The sequence below is a fragment of the Bufo bufo genome, chromosome 2, assembly GCF_905171765.1.
Source record: "Bufo bufo chromosome 2, aBufBuf1.1, whole genome shotgun sequence".
NCBI classification, from domain to species: domain Eukaryota; kingdom Metazoa; phylum Chordata; class Amphibia; order Anura; family Bufonidae; genus Bufo; species Bufo bufo.
The window spans coordinates 736,449,666-736,472,909 of NC_053390.1; the positions used below are offsets into that span (position 1 = coordinate 736,449,666).

Below are 23,244 nucleotides of genomic sequence, written 5' to 3' on the forward strand. Positions count from 1 at the left end.
GCTTCCTCTTTATAGTCAATGCAGCCAAACAGGTAAGGAAGTGACCTCATCCAGTTGGGAGCCGGGTGGAAGAGCCCACAGCGAGCAACAGTGCAGTGCAAACTGCAGTATCGGGGGAGCGCAAGTCCCATGTAAAGAACTTCCCTCCACAGGTTAGCGCCAGTCACTAATTAGTCTAAAGAACCTGGACAACCTCTTTTAATATCTGCTAGACCTCAAGTTGCCACCAGAGCAAAATGAAAAGTAAATTGGCAGCAGGTTATTGTCTATTGGTTTTGAATTAGTGTGGCTTTTATGTTCACAACTGGATACACTTTGCAGTATTACTTTAGACGGACAGGAAAATCATTAGTGATATAGATCAACTTGCGTGGGCTTCGTACAAATGTCCTAATCTTAAAGGAAACTTCTGTCATGTCACATTGATATGTCAGAAGTTTTGTTTGGTGGCCATCTGGGTGCTGGGACCCCCAAGGTGTAGAAGCTCTCAGCTGTGCACTCTGCCCCTTAGGCTCTCACCCGCTCCCCTTGGAGTGGTGCACGTTGGCTTTCTATGAGCTTGTGCACAGCTCTGAAGAGAAGTGATCAGAGTCAGAGGGGCACAGTACCCGGCTCGTGTCTTCTGCTCCTTTGTTTTAGTGAAATGCAGTTCAGCTGGCCATGCACAGGAGAACTGTTGGCTGATACCTATATACACATGCATGCTCGGCTGAGGGAGGAAAGCCCCTGCCAGGCACCTGGTGAGCAGCTGATCTCTGAGAGTGAAATGATTGGACGTGTTGGAATACCAACATCTGCTGTGGGGCTACAATGCATATTGGATGATCAGCTGATCCCATTGAAATACATCTAATTTGTATGGCCAGCTTCATACTTTAAAGGGAATCTGTGACCCCGATGTTAGACTATTCGCTACATTAATACATGCATAGTACTTCAGATGAAGACTCCAGATCCCTAATTTTCTTTTCTCGCCCATATTCCTTGGGGGACACAGGAAACCATGGGTATAGCTCTGCTCCCTAGGAGGCGTGACACTAAGTGAAAGCTGTAAGCCCCTCCTCCATCAGCTATACCCTTCAGCCTGGAGAAGAGACTGCCAGTTTTTTGCTTAGTGTCCAAGGAGGCAAGACACCCCCTGCTTATGCAGGGTTGTTTTCCTATGATTTTTTATTTTTGCGTTATTTGTTGTTTTTAATTCGATTTTTTTCTACCTACAGGGACAACAGAGGCGCATTAGACCCCTCTGTTTCTCCCGGGGTTGAGTTGCGCCAGTGCCGGTAATTCCGCACTGCCGCCTCCCCCACAGAAGACAAGGTGGACCAGGGCAGCCTCGCTCCCCTGCGTCCCGCCAGCTCAGGGTCGCCCGCACGCCAAGTCCCTCCCCCGGCTTCCTGCCACTGCGGTGCCAGGAGCTGAAGGGGCGACCCCCGCTGGATGGACTGAGGCGAAGACAGCGTATGGTGAGAGTGGCTGCTCCAGCCTCCCCTTCCTCCCTCCCACCGCTGCTACATCCCCCACCCATGGCCACTGCTACATGGCCACTGCTACATCGCCTCCCACCGCCCTGCGATCCTGAAGCCATTCATCTCCGTGCTGCTGCCTCTCCTCCACAGCCTCCTCAGTCTGTTCCCCTTACCGCTGCCGCTTGCATCATCCGGGTCTGGTAGGACTGTTAACCCCCTTCGTGCCACAGTACTGTTGCTTGGGTGTTATCCCCGTTCCTTTTCTTTGGGGTCTCCCACTTTAAGTGCAACATCTTTTTTCTACCATGTCAGACCCTTCTGCAGCCGCCAAGCCTTGGTACCATGCCTGTACTGCTTGTAGGGAACCCTTTCCCCGGGGGCAGTCTGATCCGCACTGTACTGCATGCCGAGCTCCACCGCAGCCTCAGTCGCCCGCTGTGTCGCTTCCTCTGACCCGCCTGACTGGGCTAGATCCCTGTCCCAGGCCGTGGAAAGCCTCACTCATGTCGTGGGCCGCCTAATAGACAGGCCACCTACCCCGCAGGACGCCACTCTGACTGTCGCGCCCTCCGGGTCCACTGCTTCTGCCGCTGCAGCGGGTTCACTCTCTCCTAGTGACCCCTCCTGAGCTAGGCACTCTCAGAAGCGTATTAGAGTAGAGCGAGCCTCCTCCTCTGAGGCCTCACTCTCCCCGCCACGCGTGCGCACCCAGACGGGCCTCTCCTCTCAAAGGGATTCGCTCTCTGAAGGTGAATTGGCGGTTTCAGATTTGGAAATGGACTCGGCCCTGCCGTCCAAGCTAGCCTCAGCGATGGGTCAACTCATCTCTGATATTCGTGACACCTTTAAGGTGCAGGATGACCCCCCTAGCTCTGACGCAGCTAGCGTCTCCTTTATCAGACCCAGGCAGGCCTCAAAAGTCTTTCCAATCCACTCTGATTTCTCCTCCGTGGTGTCTAAGGCTTGGGCTCGCCCGGACGCCCGTTTTGTCAACCCCAAGAAGCTGGACATTTGCTATCCTTTTCCAGCCGATGTCGTGGCCACCTGGTCTTCCCCACCCAAGGTGGACCCCCCTGTGGCTCGGCTGTCAAAGAACACGGCCATCCCTGTTCCCGACGGGTCCTCTCTACAGTCAGCGGAGGACCGTCGCATGGAGACCCTTTCCAAGGGCATTTTTGCTGCCTCCGGTTCTGCTCTCAGACCGGTTTTTGCCTCTGCTTGGGCAGGGAAAGCAATCTCTGCTTGGGGTGCGCAGCTGGAACAGGAGTTGGACTCGGACGTCCCCATCCAGGACCTACGTTCCTTGGCCCAGCTTATTATTCGGGCCGGGAATTTTGTTTGTGAGGCCTCCCTTGATGCGGGAGCCCTTATTGCACGCTCCTCCGCCCTGGCAGTTGCCGTCAGGAGGGAGCTCTGGCTGAAGGTTTGGAAAGCGGACGCTGGGTTCCCGCCTTTTCGGGGTCCGCTTAGACGAACTTATCTCGGAGGCCACGGGTGGTAAAAGCACCCATCTTCCTCAACCCCAAGCCAGGGGCGCCCCCCGCGGACGCCCTGGTGCGTCTCGTTTTCGGTCCTCCCGCAGGGCCTCTGGGGCTCCCACCACAGCTGCCGCTTCGGCTCCTCCCCAGGATAAGCGTAGGAAGCCGTTTTTTCGGGCGCAGCCCTCCTGGCGCAAGCCGCAGGCTGCCCGCACACCCGCAGCAAAACAGTCCTCTGCCTGAAGGCGCGCCCCCACCCACCCGGGTGGGGGGCCGGCTCCTCCTTTTCAGGGACGTCTGGATGGCTCACGTCTCCGACGCCTGGGCCCTCGAAATTGTGTCCTCCGGATACAAAATCGAATTTGCATCCTTCCCTCCAGATCGGTTCTTTCGCTCCAACCCGCCGCGGGACCCGAAAAGCGCGGCTGCGTTCTCCGCGGCCGTTCAAGCCTTACTGGACAGGGGGGTGATTACCCCCGTTCCTCTAGAGGAAAGGTTCCAAGGGTTCTACTCGAACCTCTTTGTAGTTCCCAAGAAGGGAGGTTCGGTGCGGCCCAATTTGGACCTCAAAAAGCTCAACCGTTTTCTCCTCCTTCGACGGTTTCGGATGGAGTCCCTCCGTTCCGCGGTGGCTTCCCTGGAGCAGGGAGATTTCATGTCTTCCATCGATATACAGGATGCCTACCTCCATGTACCGGTAGCCCGGTGTCACCATTGCTTCCTCCGATTCGCCGTGGGGGACCTCCACTTCCAATTTGTCGCCCTTCCCTTTGGGCTGGCAACAGCCCCCCGGGTGTTCACCAAGGTCCTGGCCCCGGTTTTGGCCTTACTCCGTTCCAGGGGTGTTTTTCTGCTACCGTACTTGGACGATATCCTCATCAAGGCTCCGTCCCTTTCTCAAGCGGTTGCCAGCGTGGATCTCACTCTAGAGACTCTGGCGAGGTTCGGTTGGGTCATCAACTTCCCCAAGTCCTCCCTTCCCCCCTCCAGACAACTAGTCTTCCTGGGAATGCTTTTAGACACGGGAGCGGCGGAGGTACGTCTTCCCTCGGAAAAACGTCTGATCCTCCGTGGGGCGGTTCGGGGTCTCCTTCTCCACCGTCAACCGTCCTTCCGCTTCTGCATGCGGGTCTTGGGGCAAATGGTTGCCTGCTTCGAGACGATCCCATTTGCGCAGTTTCACTCCCGCCCTCTCCAACGGGCGATCCTCTCCTCCTGGGACAAATCGCCGGAGTCTCTGGATCATCCCTTCCATCTATCGCCTCCGGTGCGGTCATCTTTCCGCTGGTGGTTACAGTCCCCTTTTCTGGGCAGGTCTTTTCTGCCACTCAACTGGTTGGTGGTTACAACCGATGCCAGTCTCTTGGGCTGGGGAGGCGTGTTTCCTCCCCGATCCGTCCAGGGCATTTGGTCTCCATCGGAGTCCAAACTCTCGATCAATGTCCTGGAGCTGAGAGCGGCCCTTCTGTCTCTACGACACTGGACTCATCTGCTGAAGGGTCATCCAGTTCGTGTACAATCGGACAACGCCACGGCTGTGGCGTACATAAACCACCAGGGGGGCACTCGCAGCGCTGCAGCAATGCGGGAGGTCACCAGCATTCTCCGCTGGGCGGAAGCCCACGTCCCGGCCCTATCTGCAATTTTTATTCCAGGGGTGGACAATTGGGCGGCGGACTTCCTCAGTCGCACCACCGTCGACCCCGGCGAGTGGTCTCTTCACCCGGAGGTATTCGAGGCCATTTGCCTTCGTTGGGGCATACCGGACGTGGACCTCATGGCCTCAAAATTCAATCACAAGGTCCCCGCTTATCTGTCCAGGGCCAGGGATCCGGGAGCTTGCGGAGCCGACACCCTCGTTCTTCCTTGGCGAGGCTTCGCGCGCCCATACATATTCCCTCCCATCCCTCTCCTGCCCAAGGTCCTTCGGAAGATCGCGGCGGAAGGCGTCTCGGTGATTCTGGTCGCTCCGGACTGGCCCCGCCGGTCTTGGTATGCCGACCTCATGCTGCTCCTGGCAGACGCGCCCTGGCCGCTGCCCGCCAGGGAAGATCTTCTCTCTCAGGGACCGATCTTCCACCCGCGTTTAGGGTCCCTACGTTTGACGGCGTGGTTGTTGAGACCACCGTCCTGACACGTAGGGGTTTTTCTGCGGACGTCGTCCGCACCATGATCCGCGCCCGTAAGCCGTCCTCTTCTAGGATCTATTATAGGACCTGGAGGACCTTTTTGGGGTTCTGTGCCGATCTGGGGATTCCTCCGCTCCGCTTTTCTCTCCCCACCGTTTTGTCCTTCCTGCAGAGCGGACTGGCCCAAGGTCTAGGCCTTAGTTCTTTGAAGGGTCAGGTGTCTGCGCTGTCCATTTTGTTTCAGCGCCCACTGGCCCCCCTTGGTCCTGTCAAGACCTTCCTTCAGGGCGTGGCTCACGCGGTTCCCCCGTACCGCCCTCCGGTACCGCCCTGGGACCTGAACCTGGTACTCTCAGCGCTCCAGGCTTCTCCTTTCGAGCCTCTGCGGACGGTTTCCTTGCGACTTCTGTCCTGCAAGGTTATTTTCCTTGTAGCCGTCACCTCTCTTCGGAGGGTGTCCGAATTGGCTGCACTCTCCTGTCTGGAACCTTTCCTAGTGTTCCACCAGGACAAGGTGGTTCTTCGTCCGGTCCCTTCCTTCCTTCCTAAGGTGGTCTCCGCCTTTCATCTGAACGAGGACATCGTTCTCCCCTCTTTGTGTCCTTCCCACCCGCGGGAGAGGAAGCTTCATCGCCTGGACGTTGTCAGGGCGCTCAAGATTTACCTGGAAGTAACCAGCTCTTTCAGGCATACTGACTCGCTCTTTGTGGTCCCGGAAGGGTCGCGCAGAGGGATGGCGGCATCCAAAGTTGCTATCGCCCGTTTTGTCAAGATGGCTGTTACTGAGGCTTATCTCGCCAAGGGCAAGGTTCCGCCCCTTGGTGTTACCGCTCACTCCACTAGAGCGGTCGGGGCTTCCTGGGCTCAGAGGAATCGGGCTTCTACGGAGCAGATTTGCAAGGCGGCCACTTGGTCCTCCTTGCACACCTTCACCAAGTTCTACAGGGTGCATACTCATGCGTCGGCTGACGCTGCTTTAGGCCGTCTGGTGTTGCAGGCGGCAGTTGATTGATGCCTCTGGTGTTGGTCTAGTTTGTTCTGGTCCCTCCCTTCTGGGACTGCTCTGGAACGTCCCATGGTTTCCTGTGTCCCCCAAGGAATATGGGCGAGAAAAGGAGACTTTTGTATTACTTACCAGTAAAGTCTCTTTCTTGCTCTTCCTTGGGGGACACAGCACCCGCTCTTCATTTGGGTTACAGTTGTGGTTCCGGCTTGGTTGCCCCCGTTGGGGCTCGACAGTTCTTTTTCCGGTTGGTGGTTATCTTTCACTACTTGGACACGCAACTGGCAGTCTCTTCTCCAGGCTGAAGGGTATAGCTGATGGAGGAGGGGCTTACAGCTTTCACTTAGTGTCACGCCTCCTAGGGAGCAGAGCTATACCCATGGTTTCCTGTGTCCCCCAAGGAAGAGCGAGAAAGAGACTTTACTGGTAAGTAATACAAAAGTCTCCTTTTTCCTATGGCCCCCACTGTCAGCACTCAAAGCTGGACTGCTCTGCTGTGGTTACATAACGGAGAGGACTCATGTGCATGGTAGTCCTGACAATGTATTTCAGTGCAGCTCTGAGCGCTGACAGAGGGAGAATGGGGGACAGTAGGAAAACAAAAAATAGAGATCTGGACTCGGGGTGGTCCAAAATCGGGGTGACCGCTTCCCTTTTAACTATGTTTTCAGTTTGAATTCAGTGTATACGCCAAAATCTGCTCCAGACGTGCACGCCAAATGTGTCCACGGACTGTTCTGTAATATTTTTGGGGAATTTATTCCATGTAACTCTATACTTATGTATTGAGAAGCTTTGATTACACTTTTCATAGCAAAGATAAAGTGCCAAAAATCATATATGACCATTTTGTGTTTTTTTTTTTTCAAAAGTAGTCATTGGGTAGCATACGTGTAAGCATAATATACGACATGTTTAGAGGTTTTCCTACCATATATTTTGAATGTGCTCTATACGTCTCTGGGATTGATATTCTGGCTCATTATGTCTTGTCCACCCCAGGTTTAAGAACCCTCTGTTTTGCGGTGGCCGCCATACCGGACAGTGTGTATGAAGAATGGCTCAGTGTGTATCACAGGGCCTCCACCTCTGTGCAGAACAGGGCTCTCAAGATGGAGGAGTGCTATGAAATGATAGAAAAGGTAAATGATTTCCGGCCTTCTTATTGGTGTGCAATTAGTATATTTCTGAGCAATGCTTTTATGCATCAGATTGAAATGACCAGGGTATAGTAGTGTGAGCTCACAGACCTGTTTGCAGACTATTATTTCTGTGAAGCCAAAAGAGTATTGGGTTTTCCCTTCAATGAAAAAAAAAAAAGTATTTTATATTGAGAATTTATAGTACAGGAAAATCACAATAGAACACAGCCTATATAACACTCGATTAAAGGTGCCTATTGACATTACAGGAAAGCCAGCCAAGATGTCTATGGGAAAGTAGTATCAGGCATGTTGGTTTTTAGAGGTATCTAGAAGTGCCTTATGTCCCTCACACCTGCAAGCTTACTGAAGCGAGCGTGCAAGACAAAGGCTTGAATGCGGTGTACGTGCCAAGTAAATAGGCTTCTGATAAAACAGGTGTTATATGCTCTCCATACAATGCAGATATTATGGTGCATACTCCTTCATACACACACGCCTGAATCACTTATAGAACAGAAAGCAGGCGCTAGAAACACTGTAATAGATCTTTTATTCTAGCAGGACCAGCTCCTGAACAGTAGACGAAAGCCCTGCCGGCTGTATGATGGCCAACCTGAGGCTCTCCAGACTGCCTACAGCAGGGCATGGTGGGAGTTGTAGTTTTACAACAGCTGGAGAGCCGCAGGTTGGCCATGCCTGCTGCAGAATATTAGGTGTGCTCTGCATAAAAGGCAGTGGCGAGAGGCATGATACACCGTTCATACTTCCATGAATAAAGATGGCATTACTGAATTATTTTAGACTCTGTTCACATTTGTTTGATTTGCTTTTCATTAGGGGTTGTAGTATTTTTATTTTTTTTATCATTAGCATGGTAAGTGCATTCTGCAGCACTATTATTCCTGCCAAAAATACTGTACTGGGATCTGATGGAAACCCTGTATAAGTCAGTTGGATCTTTGAAAACCCATTCACTATGGGCTCTGTTATGAACAAAAGCCATGATGCTAGTGTGAGCAGAAACCTAGACTACGCTCATATCTGAAGCGCCGGGTCCATCTTGTGACTGACACGGACAGCGTCCGATGAACCACATTGACTATAATGGAGTCAATTGTCCTTGTGCCCAGCAAAGTAGTGTGGTGTTCTGCATTTTTGCCAGAATATGAAACAAAGGCCACTAACGTTCTAACAGAACCTCCACCTCAGATGGGAACCTAGCCTCTCATGTTCAGTCTGGAAGGAGTTAATGTCATATAGATATGTGTGTGTTACCTTCAGTTGTAATTATGCCTGTGAGGCTCAGTGGCCATTTAACCCCTTAAGGACTCAGCCCAATTTCACCTTAAGGACTTGGCCATTTTTTGCAAATCTGACCAGTGTCACTTTATGTAGTGATAACTTTAAAACGCTTTTACTTATCCAGGCCATTCTGAGATTGTTTTTTTGTCACATATTGTACCTCATAACACTGGTAAAATGTCATTTATAAAAAAAATACCAAATTTACCAAAATTTTGGAAATTTTTTCCAAGTTTCAATTTCTCTACTTCTATAATACATAGTAATGCCTCCAAAAATAGCTATTAGTTTACATTCCCCATATGTCTACTTCATGTTTGGATCATTTTGGGAATGCCATTTTATTTTTTGGGGACGTTACAAGGCTTAGAAGTTTAGATGCAAATCTTGAAAATTTTCAGAAATTTTCAAAAACCCACTTTTTAGGGACCAGTTCAGGTCTGAAGTCACTTTGTGAGGCTTACATAATAGAAACCACCCAAAAGTGACCCCATTCTAGAAACTACACCCCTCAAGGTATTCAAAACTGATTTTACAAACATTATTAACCCTTTAGGTGTTCCCCAAGAGTTGGCAAATGGAGATGAAATTTCAGAATTTAAATTTTTTGCCAAATTTTCCATTTTAATCCATTTTTTCCACTAACAAAGCAAGGGTTAACAGCCAAACAAAACTCTATATTTATTGCCCTGACTCTGCGGTTTACAGAAACACCCGATATGTGGTCGTACACCACTCTACGGCCCCACGTCAGGGCGTAGAGGGAAAGGAACGCCGTGTGGTTTTTGGAAGGCAGATTTCGCTGGTCTGGTTTGTAACGGAACGCCTAGCACCCCGACCGGGTACCTCCGTCGATAGATGCTCCTAGTGCTTCCAGAGGACTCCAAACACTCCACTTGACACCTCCTTTAAAGTTAGTATGGACCATAATCCTGAGGCAAGAGGCTGGTAAACAGGCCTCTCGAAAACCCAGTGGCGAGGTTGGTTTCGCCACACAGTTTATTTACACCATGTCCCATTTGAAGCCCCCTGATGCACCCCTAGAGTAGAAACTCCAAAAACGTGACCCCATTTTGGAAACTACGGGATAAGGTGGCAGTTTTTTTGGTACTATTTTAGGGTACATATGATTTTTGGTTGCTCTATATTACACTTTTTGTGTATTACACTTTACACTTGTGCGTTGCGTGAAAATCGCAGCATGCTCTATATTCTGCGTTTTTCACGCAACGCAGGCCCCATAGAAGTGAATGGGGTTGCGTGAAAATCGCAAGCATCCGGAAGAAAGTGCGGATGCGTTTTTCACGCAACGCAGGCCCCATAGAAGTGAATGGGGTTGCGTGAAAATCGCAAGCATTCGCAAGAAAGTGCGGATGCGGTGCGATTTTCACGCACGGTTGCTAGGAGACTATCGGGATGGAGACCCGATCATTATTATTTTCCCTTATAACATGGTTATAAGGGAAAATAATAGCATTCTGAATACAGAATGCATAGTAAACTAGCGCTGGAGGGGTTAAAAAATAATTTAACTCCTTAGTCCACTTGATCGCGTAGCGTGGCATCTCCTTCTGTCTCCTTTGCTGAACAGGACCTGTGGTGAGCATTAATTACAGGTAAAGGACCTTTGGTGACGTCACTCCGGTCATCACATGATCCATCACATGATCTTTTACCATGGTGATGGATCATGTGATGACCGGAGTGACGTCACCAAAGGTCCTTTACCTGTAATTAATGCTCACCGCAGGTCCTGTTCAGCAAAGGAGACAGAAGGAGAAGCCGGGCAGCGCGATCAAGTGGACTAAGGTGAGTTAAATTTATTTATTTTAACCCCTCCAGCGCTAGTTTACTATGCATTCTGTATTCAGAATGCTATTATTTTCCCTTATAACTATGTTATAAGGGGAAATAATACAATCTACAGAACACCGATCCCAAGCCCGGTACCAAACATGCGCGCTTTTTCTCACGCGAGTGCAAAACGCATTACAATGTTTTGCACTCGCGCGGAAAAATTGCGTGTGTGCCCGCAACGCACCCGCACATTTTCCTGCAACGCCCGTGTGAACCCAGCCTTAAAGGGTTAACAAAGTTTGTAAAATCAGTTTTGAATACATTGAGGGGTGTAGTTTCCTAAATGGGGTCACTTTTTGGAGTTTCTACTCTGGGGTGCATCAGGGGGGCTTCAAATGGGACATGGTGTCAAATAACAAGTCCAGCAAAAACTGCCTTCCAAAATCCATATGGCATTCCTTTCCTTCTGCGCCCTGCCGTGTGCCCGTACAGAGGTTTATGACAACATATGGGATGTTTCTGTAAACTAAAGAATCAGGGCAATAAATAGTTTTGTTTGGCTGTTAACCCTTGCTTTGTTACGGGAATAAATGGATTAAAATTGAAAATTTGCCAAAAATACCTGTTTTGGCACCGTTTTTATTTTTTATTATTTATAACGTTCATTTGACAGATTAGATCATGTACTATTTTTATAGAGAAGGTTGTTACGGACGCAGGGATACCTAATATGTTTACTTTTTTTTATTTATTTAAGTTTTACACAATAATATAATCTTTGAAACAAAAATCATTTGTGTCTCCATAGTCTGAGCCATATTTTTTTTTATTTTTTTGGGCGATTGTCTTAGTTAGGGTCCCATTTTTTGCAGGATGAGACTACTGTTTGAATGGTACTATTTTGGCGTACATACGACTTTTTTGATCACTTTTATTACCTTTTTTTGGAAGTAAGGTGAGCAAAATTTCAATTTCATCATAGTTTTTATTTTTTATGGCGTTCACTGTGCGAGGAATGTAACATGACCGTTTTATAGATTGGGTCGTTACAGACACGGTGATATATAACATGTGTAGGGAATTTTTTTTATTTTATTTTTTTAATCGGGGATACATTTATTTTATTTTTTTTACTTTTTTCACTTTTTTTTTTTTTTTTTACCCAGACCCACTTGGTTCTTGAAAATCCAGTGGGTCTGATGTCTGTATAATACAGTACAGTACACTATATAGTGTACTGCACTGTATTTCACTCACACTTTGAACAGATCTCTGCCTTTAGCACAGATCTGTTCAGCACCATGGACCGCAGGATGCCTGAGAAGGCATCCTGTTGCCAAGGTAGAAGGCGTCCTGTTGCCATGGGAACCTTCCCTGTCTGCCACAACTGAGCGGAAGGTGAGGGAGGAGGGCTCCCTCCCTCTGTCACCCCATCCTGTCCGGGGGCTGCAAAGGCACAGCAGCCTCCCGATGGGAGAGGGAGGGAGCTCCCTCCCTCTTCACCTCTTCCATACAGCGGTCCCTACGGACCGTGGCATGAAAGGGGTTAAAACAGCGGACATCTGCACAGATGTCTGCCGTTTGAATCGGAGTGTCAGCAATGAGCTGACACTCTGATTCAACCGCTCAGCCATCCTGAAAATAAACGGGGGGCGGGAGGAAGATCGCGCACCCGCCTCCCGCACCGCCTGCAATCCTCCCCCCCCGCTGCACCCGCAGGCACAAAAGCAGAGGGCTGCAGGGGGGGTTAACTTTCAAAAATATGGGCACTTTGAGGTTTCTGATCCCTGCGGTCACGGACCGCAGGGATCAGAAACTTGCATAAGCGCTAAAAACCGCAGGTCTGAATTGACCTGCGGTTTGTAGCGATCGGCAATGCGGGGCATTGTCACAGGGTGCCTGCTGAATGATTTCAACAGGCACCCTGTTCTGATCACTGCCGGCCGTGCGGCACAGGACGTACCGGTACACCCTAAGTCCCTTTCTGGGTTAAAAAAAAGTTTAGCGTAAAAAATGTCATGTAAACAATAGGTCATTTTCTGATGTCCTTTTCTGCAGACCTCCCAAGAGTGGCTGGACCTGTATTGGGCATCATAGTTACCTGATCCCCACTGCTTAGTTTTGACTCCATTTCAGGCAACGCCAATCTTGACTGGCTGTAGCAGTGCTGTGTCACCCATGCATCAGGTCAGTGGGTCACGTGATGCATGCATGACACGTCACCGCTGCAGCCACGTGACCTGTGTCAAACCGGATGTTGTGGGGGACACCCAAGATGGATCCCGGACACCGCGGCAGGGATTAGGTACCCATGATTCCCACATGGGCCGGCCACGGTGGTGCTGGTGGGGGTCTGCAGAAAAGGTCCCTTTAAGACTCCTATATTTATAAATCCAGATTGTTTAGTTCTCTGTGACCTGATCTACAAAGGAAAGTTGTAAGAGACATATTGCATTTCCCTATGAAAGGTGCTGTGTCATCATTAATAAGAAATCCATACACTCTGATGCAGCACGCCAGCAAGATGACCCACAAAATTGTCGGTCTCTTAAATGATTTAATTTGCAGGATGAATAAAACCTTTTTCTTCCCTGCACAAGTCAAGCGTTTAGCCCTATGGTATAATACGTATGCACTGAACTAGCTCTGCCATGCTCATCCTCTCTAGCTTTAGATATGCACCTGATCCTTTGCTGTTCTAGTCCCCTGTGGTTGTCGCCTTGCCATGCTCACACCTGTTGGAGTTGTGCTTTTATAGTTGTACATACCTGCTGATTGGGGCAATGCTTTGCTTTTACCATCTTGTTTTGCGTGTCGGCAGTAGTGAAGCAGAGCGTAACGAGCTGGAGGTGACGTCATTCACAGATTTACACTGCTGAAGCGCAGGAACGGTACCGAATTTATGGCACGGTGTCTGCTGTGTGTCGTGACTTCTGTAGTTCAGGAGGTTTTAGGGAGCATTAATATTGGAGCTGCTCATTAGGTAGCTGTATGTGAGCTTGTGTATTATCTCACGCTTGCTTAGTCCCCTGGACTACAGGGAGTGCAGAGTTATTAGGCAAGTTGTATTTTTGAGGATAAATTTTATTATTGAACAACAACCATGTTCTCAATGAACCCAAAAAACTCATTAATATCAAAGCTGAATATTTTTGGAAGTAGTTTTTAGTTTATTTTTAGTTTTAGCTATTTTAGGGGGATATCTGTGTGTGCAGGTGACTATTACTGTGCATAATTATTAGGCAACTTAACAAAAAACAAATATATACCCATTTCAATTATTTATTTTTACCAGTGAAACCAATATAACATCTCAACATTCACAAATATACATTTCTGACATTCAAAAACAAAAACAAATCAGTGACCAATATAGCCACCTTTCTTTGCAAGGACACTCAAAAGCCTGCCATCCATGGATTCTGTCAGTGTTTTGATCTGTTCACCATCAACATTGCGTGCAGCAGCAACCACAGCCTCCCAGACACTGTTCAGAGAGGTGTACTGTTTTCCCTCCTTGTAAATCTCACATTTGATGATGGACCACAGGTTCTCAATGGGGTTCAGATCAGGTGAACAAGGAGGCCATGTCATTAGATTTTCTTCTTTTATACCCTTTCTTGCCAGCCACGCTGTGGAGTACTTGGACGCGTGTGATGGAGCATTGTCCTGCATGAAAATCATGTTTTTCTCGAAGGATGCAGACTTCTTCCTGTACCACTGCTTGAAGAAGGTGTCTTTCAGAAACTGGCAGTAGGACTGGGAGTTGAGCTTGACTCCATCCTCAACCCGAAAAGGCCCCACAAGCTCATCTTTGATGATACCAGCCCAAACCAGTACTCCACCTCCACCTTGCTGGCGTCTGAGTCGGACTGGAGCTCTCTGCCCTTTACCAATCCAGCCACGGGCCCATCCATCTGGCCCATCAAGACTCACTCTCATTTCATCAGTCCATAAAACCTTAGAAAAATCAGTCTTGAGATATTTCTTGGCCCAGTCTTGACGTTTCAGCTTGTGTGTCTTGTTCAGTGGTGGTCGTCTTTCAGCCTTTCTTACCTTGGCCATGTCTCTGAGTATTGCACACCTTGTGCTTTTGGGCACTCCAGTGATGATGCAGCTATGAAATATGGCCAAACTGGTGGCAAGTGGCATCTTGGCAGCTGCACGCTTGACTTTTCTCAGTTCATGGGCAGTTATTTTGCGCCTTGGTTTTTTCACACGCTTCTTGCGACCCTGTTGACTATTTTGAATGAAACGCTTGATTGTTCGATGATCACGCTTCAGAAGCTTTGCAATTTTAAGAGTGCTGCATCCCTCTGCAAGATATCTCACTATTTTTGACTTTTCTGAGCCTGTCAAGTCCTTCTTTTGACCCATTTTGCCAAAGGAAAGGAAGTTGCCTAAAAATTATGCACACCTAATATAGGGTGTTGATGTCATTAGACCACACCCCTTCTCATTACAGAGATGCACATGCATAAAGAGGATGATGTGGTCAAAATACTCATTTGCCTAATAATTCTGCACGCAGTGTATACAAGGAGTGCAGAATTATTAGGCAAATGAGTATTTTGACCACATCATCCTCTTTATGCATGTTGTCTTACTCCAAGCTGTATAGGCTCGAAAGCCTACTACCAATTAAGCATATTAGGTGATGTGCATCTCTGTAATGAGAAGGGGTGTGGTCTAATGACATCAACACCCTATATTAGGTGTGCATAATTATTAGGCAACTTCCTTTCCTTTGGCAAAATGGGTCAAAAGAAGGACTTGACAGGCTCAGAAAAGTCAAAAATAGTGAGATATCTTGCAGAGGGATGCAGCACTCTTAAAATTGCAAAGCTTCTGAAGCGTGATCATCGAACAATCAAGCGTTTCATTCAAAATAGTCAACAGGGTCGCAAGAAGCGTGTGGAAAAACCAAGGCGCAAAATAACTGCCCATGAACTGAGAAAAGTCAAGCGTGCAGATGCCACTTGCCACCAGTTTGGCCATATTTCAGAGCTGCAACATCACTGGAGTGCCCAAAAGCACAAGGTGTGCAATACTCAGAGACATGGCCAAGGTAAGAAAGGCTGAAAGACGACCACCACTGAACAAGACACACAAGCTGAAACGTCAAGACTGGGCCAAGAAATATCTCAAGACTGATTTTCTAAGGTTTTATGGACTGATAAAAAGAGAGTGAGTCTTGATGGGCCAGATGGATGGGCCCGTGGCTGGATTGGTAAAGGGCAGAGAGCTCCAGTCCGACTCAGACGCCAGCAAGGTGGAGGTGGAGTACTGGTTTGGGCTGGTATCATCAAAGATGAGCTTGTGGGGCCTTTTCGGGTTGAGGATGGAGTCAAGCTCAACTCCCAGTCCTACTGCCAGTTTCTGGAAGACACCTTCTTCAAGCAGTGGTACAGGAAGAAGTCTGCATCCTTCAAGAAAAACATGATTTTCATGCAGGACAATGCTCCATCACACGCGTCCAAGTACTCCACAGTGTGGCTGGCAAGAAAGGGTATAAAAGAAGAAAATCGAATGACATGGCCTCCTTGTTCACCTGATCTGAACCCCATTGAGAACCTGTGGTCCATCATCAAATGTGAGATTTACAAGGAGGGAAAACAGTACACCTCTCTGAAGAGTGTCTGGGAGGCTGTGGTTGCTGCTGCACGCAATGTTGAAGGTGAACAGTTCAAATCACTGACCGAATCCATGGATGGCAGGCTTTTGAGTGTCCTTGCAAAGAAAGGTGGCTATATTGGTCACTGATTTGTTTTTGTTTTGTTTTTGAATGTCAGAAATGTATATTTGTGAATGTTGAGATGTTATATTGGTTTCACTGGTAAAAATAAATAATTGAAATGGGTATATATTTGTTTTTTGTTAAGTTGCCTAATAATTATGCACAGTAATAGTCATCTGCACACACAGATATCCCCCTAAAATAGCTAAAACTAAAAACAAACTAAAAACTACTTCCAAAAATATTCAGCTTTGATATTAATGAGTTTTTTGGGTTCATTGAGAACATGGTTGTTGTTCAATAATAAAATTAATCCTCAAAAATACAACTTGCCTAATAATTCTGCACTCCCTGTAATGGAAAGTGACAGTGCATACCCAGCCACTTTGTGTGCATAATCACCAACATGTTAAACTTAAGCCCCATTCACACGTCCGCAATTTTGTTCCGCATTTTGCGGAATGGAATTGCGGACCCATTAATTTCTATGGGGCAGCACGATGTGCGGCCCCGGTCTGGAAATGCGGACCCGTACTTCCGGGTCCTCATTTCCGTTCCCCAAAAAAAAGAACATGCCCTCTTCTTGTCCGCAATTGCGGACAAGAATAGGCATATTCTATTAGTGCCACCAATGTGCGGTCTGCAAAATGCGGAACGCACATTGCCGGTGTTCGTGTTTTGCGGATCCACAAAACACATACGGATGTGTGAATGGACCCTTACCAGTAGACGCAATGGTCGGCCACTTAGATCGGTGCTCATCTGTAGAGGCTGATATCATCTCTGGTATCTCTATATGTGCCGGCAATCTGTAGAAAAAAAGGTTTTTTATAATATGCAAATTCTCCCCTGGTGCAACAAAGGTGATGCCGTTGCACCCAGTGGCTCCGCTCCCTGTTTGCTATTGCGCACCCCTGAAGTGTGGCAGGAGCGCGTTTGGCACCTGTGCAGTAAAGGAATAGAGATTGCCCAACTGCCCAGCGATCTCTATCCCTTTAATGCACATGTGTCAAACGTGTTCTTGCCAGACTTCAAGGCCAGGCTTTAATATGTTTTCACTGCCTGTCCTATGTGTTAAAGAGCTGGGGGTGCGGAATAGCAGACAGGGAACGGAGCCTCTGGCATCGCCCCCTCGTTGCACCTAGGGGGGATTTGCATATTACAAAAAGCCTATTCTACAGATCCGTGCACATGTGGAGATCTCATTAGACTCTGCAGGCAACCACCAATCTACAGCCACTGATCACGTCACCTACTGGTAAGTGATGACAGATGCCCTTTAAGTTCTGCCCCTCGCACCACCTGCAAATATCCCAAAACGTCCTGGAATGCCCACAACCCACCCATTGGGACATAATGAGCATAAGCCCTTCCCCTTTTGTGGGTAGTTTTGCTGGATTCTGCCGGTAAAATCGTTACTATTGGCAAGTATGCATGCGTGGCTCCTGAGGATAGACCACCATAGCCTTTTGAGATCCTGGCTGATCCACACAATCATTCAGTGTTTGCATAAGTGATGTGACCAGTCCCATTCAGTTAAATGGCGTTGCATACCAGTCACAGCCGGCCCTGCAGATGAGATGCCTTGTCTGTGAGGGTCCCTGGAGCACCATGGCTCCATTGTGATGATCCTCAGGAGATCCAGAGTTCAAACCCTCGCTGATCAAATATTGGAGACTTGTCCTCAGGAACCACGTGAAGATTAGATTCACGGACTGCATCTGTCGGACGGGCAACGTTTTTTTTTTTTTTTTTTCTAAAAACCTAGGTTAATAACGTACTGGTAGTTGAGATTTCCTTTTAGCCGGTCCTGGCACTATTCCAGTTTTTTTTTAAATGAATATGAAGCTATTACTACCTTATTTGCTTAGTATTTATTAAGCATAAAATGTCACGAAATAATAATAATAATGTCATATTTCACTTTTATATGGACCTTTGAAACCATCAAGCAGCTGTGTACATGAGATCAGGACTCCCAATTATTACTCTATAAAAATCTGTAATTAGCAGAGAGTCTGGGCACAGTGTCCTCTTTATTACATGGGCTTATTAATGCCGGAGTGTGAACTCTGTCATGTCCTGATCCTAGGCCTTTGCTCATTTCCACGTTCCACAGCCAACCTGCTGTTATTGCAAAGCGTAACTTAATCAGGAGTCTGCACTATGTCGCACATTTCATCAGCAGAGAAGGTGCTAAGACCTGCCGTCCGGAAATGGAAAAAAGATAAGTCTGCTCACTTTCATGAAGTTGGTCGAGTTGACTTCCCTTTTGATGGCGTGCTAACCCTTAAAAACCACACTGTACATTTTGTTTTATGTACTTGTACATGGATCTTCTTGCAACAATCCGGGGTACAGATTCCCCGACCCCAAAAAAAAGCTGGAGCATGTCCTATTCTTTTTTGAATAAAGTATAGTTTGTTATTAAAACTGTTTTCCAAATACAAAAAGTGCACCGTTTCAGAATCCTTTTTAGAGCATGTCCTATTCTTGGACAAGTATAGGCATTTCTATAATAGGGCTGGCCATGTGGGTTCCGCAAAATCCGGAACGCACACGGCCAGTACCCATGTTTTGAGGATCTGCAATTTGCGGACCACAAAACCCTTCCTTTCAAGGAATTTTACCATGATTGATGTAAAAAAATGAAAATCAGACCTTTTTACAGTACATGACCAGCTCTTTCCAACAAAGCTGGAACCACAGACCTCGCCATCCATTGCTCCAGTTGTTCTGCTAGATTTATTTCAGGCTGGCAGCTCATGGAGTGTGTCCTTTCTCAGGAGGAGTGTCCTTTTAGCTGTACCATTTTTCCCTGTAACTGTTACAATGTCTAACAGAAGATATGGCGGGTGACAGTGGAAAATTTAAAGTGAGCACGTGTGACCACCTCAGTGAGGTGGACCAGGAAACTTACAAACAGCAGGTGGCGCTATACATATACATTTTATTGCATAGTTCAGTAGCTATACTAATTCTTTAATCACATGCAATTGCAAAAGTATTCAGATGCTGGTTTGAAAAATGTTGAGTATTTTTTCGTGGCGCAACCTCTTTAAATGGTACTTGCCGTTTGTTTGCTCACTGCTTACAAGGCTATGTTCACATGTCTCAGATCCCATACATTATTTCTTATCGTTAGAAGAGCAGGAAGATCCAGCATCCGTTAAAACAATATTGTTTACTGAGAAGTCACACAAAATCCAAAGGACGCTTACAAGAAACCACATCTCAGGTTGTAGTTAAAGGGTAACTTACCTTTGAAAAAAAACAAGAGATGTAAGTGTTGGTCAGAGCGTTCTGCCCCTTCAGCTTGTGGTGTACGGATCCATAGGAAGTGTATGGGATCCGTACTCCACATGATCCAAAAGCCTAGCAAAGCCAAAGAGGCAGAGTGCACCGAGCAGAGCTTCTGCCCCCCCCCCCCTTTTTTTTTTTAATAAAGGTAAGTCCCGCTTTAACGTTAGTCATAGCTTTGGCTATGTTCAATGCAAAACTCAACCAAAATAATTGTGACCTTTCCTTACAGACCTCTGACATCTATTGTTCATCTTGATCTTGATTACTTATAATTATACTTATTTTATTGTACCTTAGAACCTCCATTTACTTGGGGCAACAGCCATTGAAGATAAGCTGCAGGACAACGTACCGGAAACTATTGAGACCTTGGTGAAGGCAGATATCAGAATTTGGATTCTAACTGGAGATAAACAGGAAACTGCTATTAACATAGGTAGGTGATATTTTGCCATGACCCTGTTTTGTGCAGCTTCAAGCCTTACTTTACTTGGAGGTGAATTGCTCAATTTACTATTTACCGGTAAGTGCAATACACTTGGTATTCAACCTGGTCTTCAACCTTGTAAATTGTACCTTTCCTTGTTAACCCACCAGAAGGAAATTAGTTTTAGCTATTTAAAGCTGTTATCCCATGACTAATGCAATAAATGAAAACCAGACATCATATTGTACACGACAACCTCTTTCTAACAAAGCTAGAACCAGCCCTGTACCTCACATGGATCCAGAGATCTCCCCATTCATTGCTCTTCTAGATTTCTATCAAGCTGGCAGCTCAAGGGGAGTGTCTTTTCTGCTGCAGCTCAGGAGGCGTGTCCATGCTCTGCCTATCACAGCTCAGGAGGATGAAACTGAGCATGTGCGGCCGTCTCAGAGCAGGACAAAGAAACAAGAAAAGGAACAAAGAGCAGGTGGCGCTATACAGATAGATTTTATTGAATAGCTCGCTGGCAATACAAAATGTTTAATTACATGGAATTACAAAAGTATTCAGATCCAGGTGCTGGTTTGAAAACTGTAGAATCTTTTTAGTGGGACAACCCCTTTAAGGAAGACCTTTTCCCTCTATTGACATGTTTTAGTAACTACCTGCATTCTTTATGTAAAAACAATTCTGGCACATCCATTCTGATGAGCCCCATGTCATGATTTTTTTCTGATAGAAATTATGAGTAAATCTCTAGAAGTTTGCCATGAAGCTCCAGATGAGTGTTACCACTTGGGGGGGCTGTCAGTGTCAGACTATGCAGGGACTCTTACAGTCTCTTTGCGGTTGCCTTTTTTCTCAGTATTTCATCTGGTAACACTTTCATCTAGTACCAGTTTATTTCTGCACCGTGGATATCTGCAGTATTATTCAGAAGCCAGTAGGTGGCACTGCTGCAGTGTACGAGATCACGGACCTGCTATAATGCTGCTTAAATACCAGTGTAGAATCAACCTCAAGTTATCGCTCATTAAAAATCATTCTTAAGAAACATTCCTCAGTGCTTGGATTTTTTTATTGCATAAGTGGGGTTTCTGGAACAGAATGAATAACATTGGCTATACTGAGCATGTAATGTGCCCACAGTTTGTAAATAGCAAGGTTCCCAAGAGCCGGGCCCTCACCAAAGTAATATTGATGGGCTATCCTTACTAAGGTTAAAGAAACAGAAAACCCTTAGAAAGCGGAGATCTAATTCATTGCTGTGGAAAACGAGGTCACTTTTTTTTCTTTTTTTTTGACAGTTTTAATAAATGAGGTCCAGTGTTTCTTATAATGTGTGACTTCTAAAGTGAAGACTTGCCCCTCATCAGGGTGGATTGAGTCCATAAGTAGCACTCTTTAAGGTTTTGTCCCACAAAAAATATTCTAGTTTTCAAACCAGAACCTGAATATGAATACTTATTTAACGGTGTTTTAATTAAAAATGTATTATAGCTATTGCGTTATATATTCTCTATAGAGCGCCACCTGCTGCTTGCTCTTTTTATAAATTCTTTGTCCTTTCTTCTGTTGTGCCTCATTCATACATAAGTGATTCACGGATATGCACTGGATGTGTTCTCCACGGACAGTACACCTACCCATTCATTAATTTGTGTATTCACCCATCCGTGGTTGTATCACGGGTGCATGCTCTATTTTGACCGGGTTCATGGATCCATCACACCCATTATAGTTAGGGATGAGTGAATCGACTTCGGATAAAACATCCAAAGTCGGTTTGTATAAAACTTCGGTCCAATACTGTATGGAGAGAGCTCTCCATACAGTATTAGAATGTATTGGCTCAGATGAGCCGAAGTTATTACTTTGCAAAGTCTCGCGTGACTTCGCGTAATAACTTCATAGATCAATTTGTACTGTAAAAAAAACATTTCCCGAACTCTGGTTCAGTTCCAAGACTTCGCGAATAATAACTTGGGCTCATCTGAGCCAATACATTCTAGTACTATATGGAGCGCTCACTCCGTACAGTATTGGACCAAAGTTTTATGCGAATCGACTTCGGGTGTTTCATCCGAAGTCTATTTGCTCATCCCTAATTATGGTCTACATCTCCGAAAATCACGAACGCAACACAGATGCCATCCGTGTTTCACGGATCATTAGGAGGAGATGCTCTAAATAAATAAATTTTCAGATGTACAGTTTCCTTGAAACACGGATGAGACACAGACCAAACGCACAAATCCTCGCAGGCACATCACTGACCATCTCATCTCTGACTTGTGAAAGAGGTGGTCATGTAGTAGATTATGTATGATTTAAATTTTTTACATTAATCATGGGACAACCCCTTTAATTGCTGGCCTTCTAAGGAGACCTGGTTGTATACCTCAGTGACCATAATAGTGAGTTGCTCTACCAGTGCTGCAATGTCTTCTGTCACTTCTTTCAACCTTAACATGGGACTCAAATACGTATGGGCGACAATTGGTTTCAGGCCATGAATTTTATGACCCCCAGATTGGGGGGGGACCTGACTCCCGGCACACCCTGCAATCAACTTATTGAAGGAGCTTCAGTACCCCAGCGCACTATGTGACTACTCCATTGTTTGAGGCGTAGCTCCATACGTTTTGTACCTGCCATACCTGGTATTGCAGCTGAATTCCATTTACTTGAATGGGACTGAGCCGCAGACACAGCCACTACAAAATGTACAGCGCTGTGCCAACGCTCTTGCCGGGGAGCCGTGGTCCCTTCGGTCAGCTGATCGGCAGGGGTGCTACGAGTCTGTCCCCCGCTCATCGGATATTGACAGCATATCCTAAGGAAAGGACATCAGCATCCAACCTTTAATTTAGTGATCACATTTAAGCTGTAGCATCGTAGATCCATACATTTAGCTTGTACTAAAGCACCTTGGGATCGTCCGCTGTGAGATGTCTACATTATTTCATGCTCCTGTGAATATTTCATGAGAAGTCGTCTGTCCTTAGCAGTCACAGACATGGCTGATCCCTCAGCTGTATGGCTCGGAGAACACTAGTTCTGTATGGCGGGGCCTGTAATATATGTGTATTATGTATAGGAACCTAGAGGAGCCACGCAGACTCTCCTACAGCTGGGATGGGATTTCTTTCCTGCAGCCTGTGATACATGTAGGAGATATCGGCTTTCTGCCTTGCCTTTAATGTAGTGCCTGAAAAGCAAGGCTGGGGAATAGTCAGAAATCATCGGATTCTCCTGCCAGACGTCTCATTCCTGGTAGCGTTTATAGAAATGCACTCCGGTGGTTACTGGCACACTATATAAATGATATATTCAGCTGACTTTCTGCACGATGTGTAGTGTCATAATTCTTAACCTGAACATCAGCAATGTCAAACCTACATCTGCTCAATGAGCCCACTGCTCACATCCGTCTCCTTACATGACACTATGGTAA

At 46.8% G+C, this 23,244-nt stretch overlaps 1 protein-coding gene across 4 annotated transcripts in view; it reads left to right on the top strand.

Annotated features, from left to right (window-relative positions):
- The window catches only part of ATP8A1 (ATPase phospholipid transporting 8A1), a 209,591-nt gene that overhangs the window by 128,024 nt on the left and 58,323 nt on the right, over positions 1-23,244 (top strand). For all 4 annotated transcript variants that reach the window (XM_040418921.1, XM_040418923.1, XM_040418922.1 and 1 more), the window contains 2 exons: positions 7,079-7,218; positions 19,658-19,796. In XM_040418921.1, the coding sequence (XP_040274855.1) occupies positions 7,079-7,218; positions 19,658-19,796 (279 nt within the window). The remainder of the gene's footprint in view (positions 1-7,078; positions 7,219-19,657; positions 19,797-23,244) is intronic.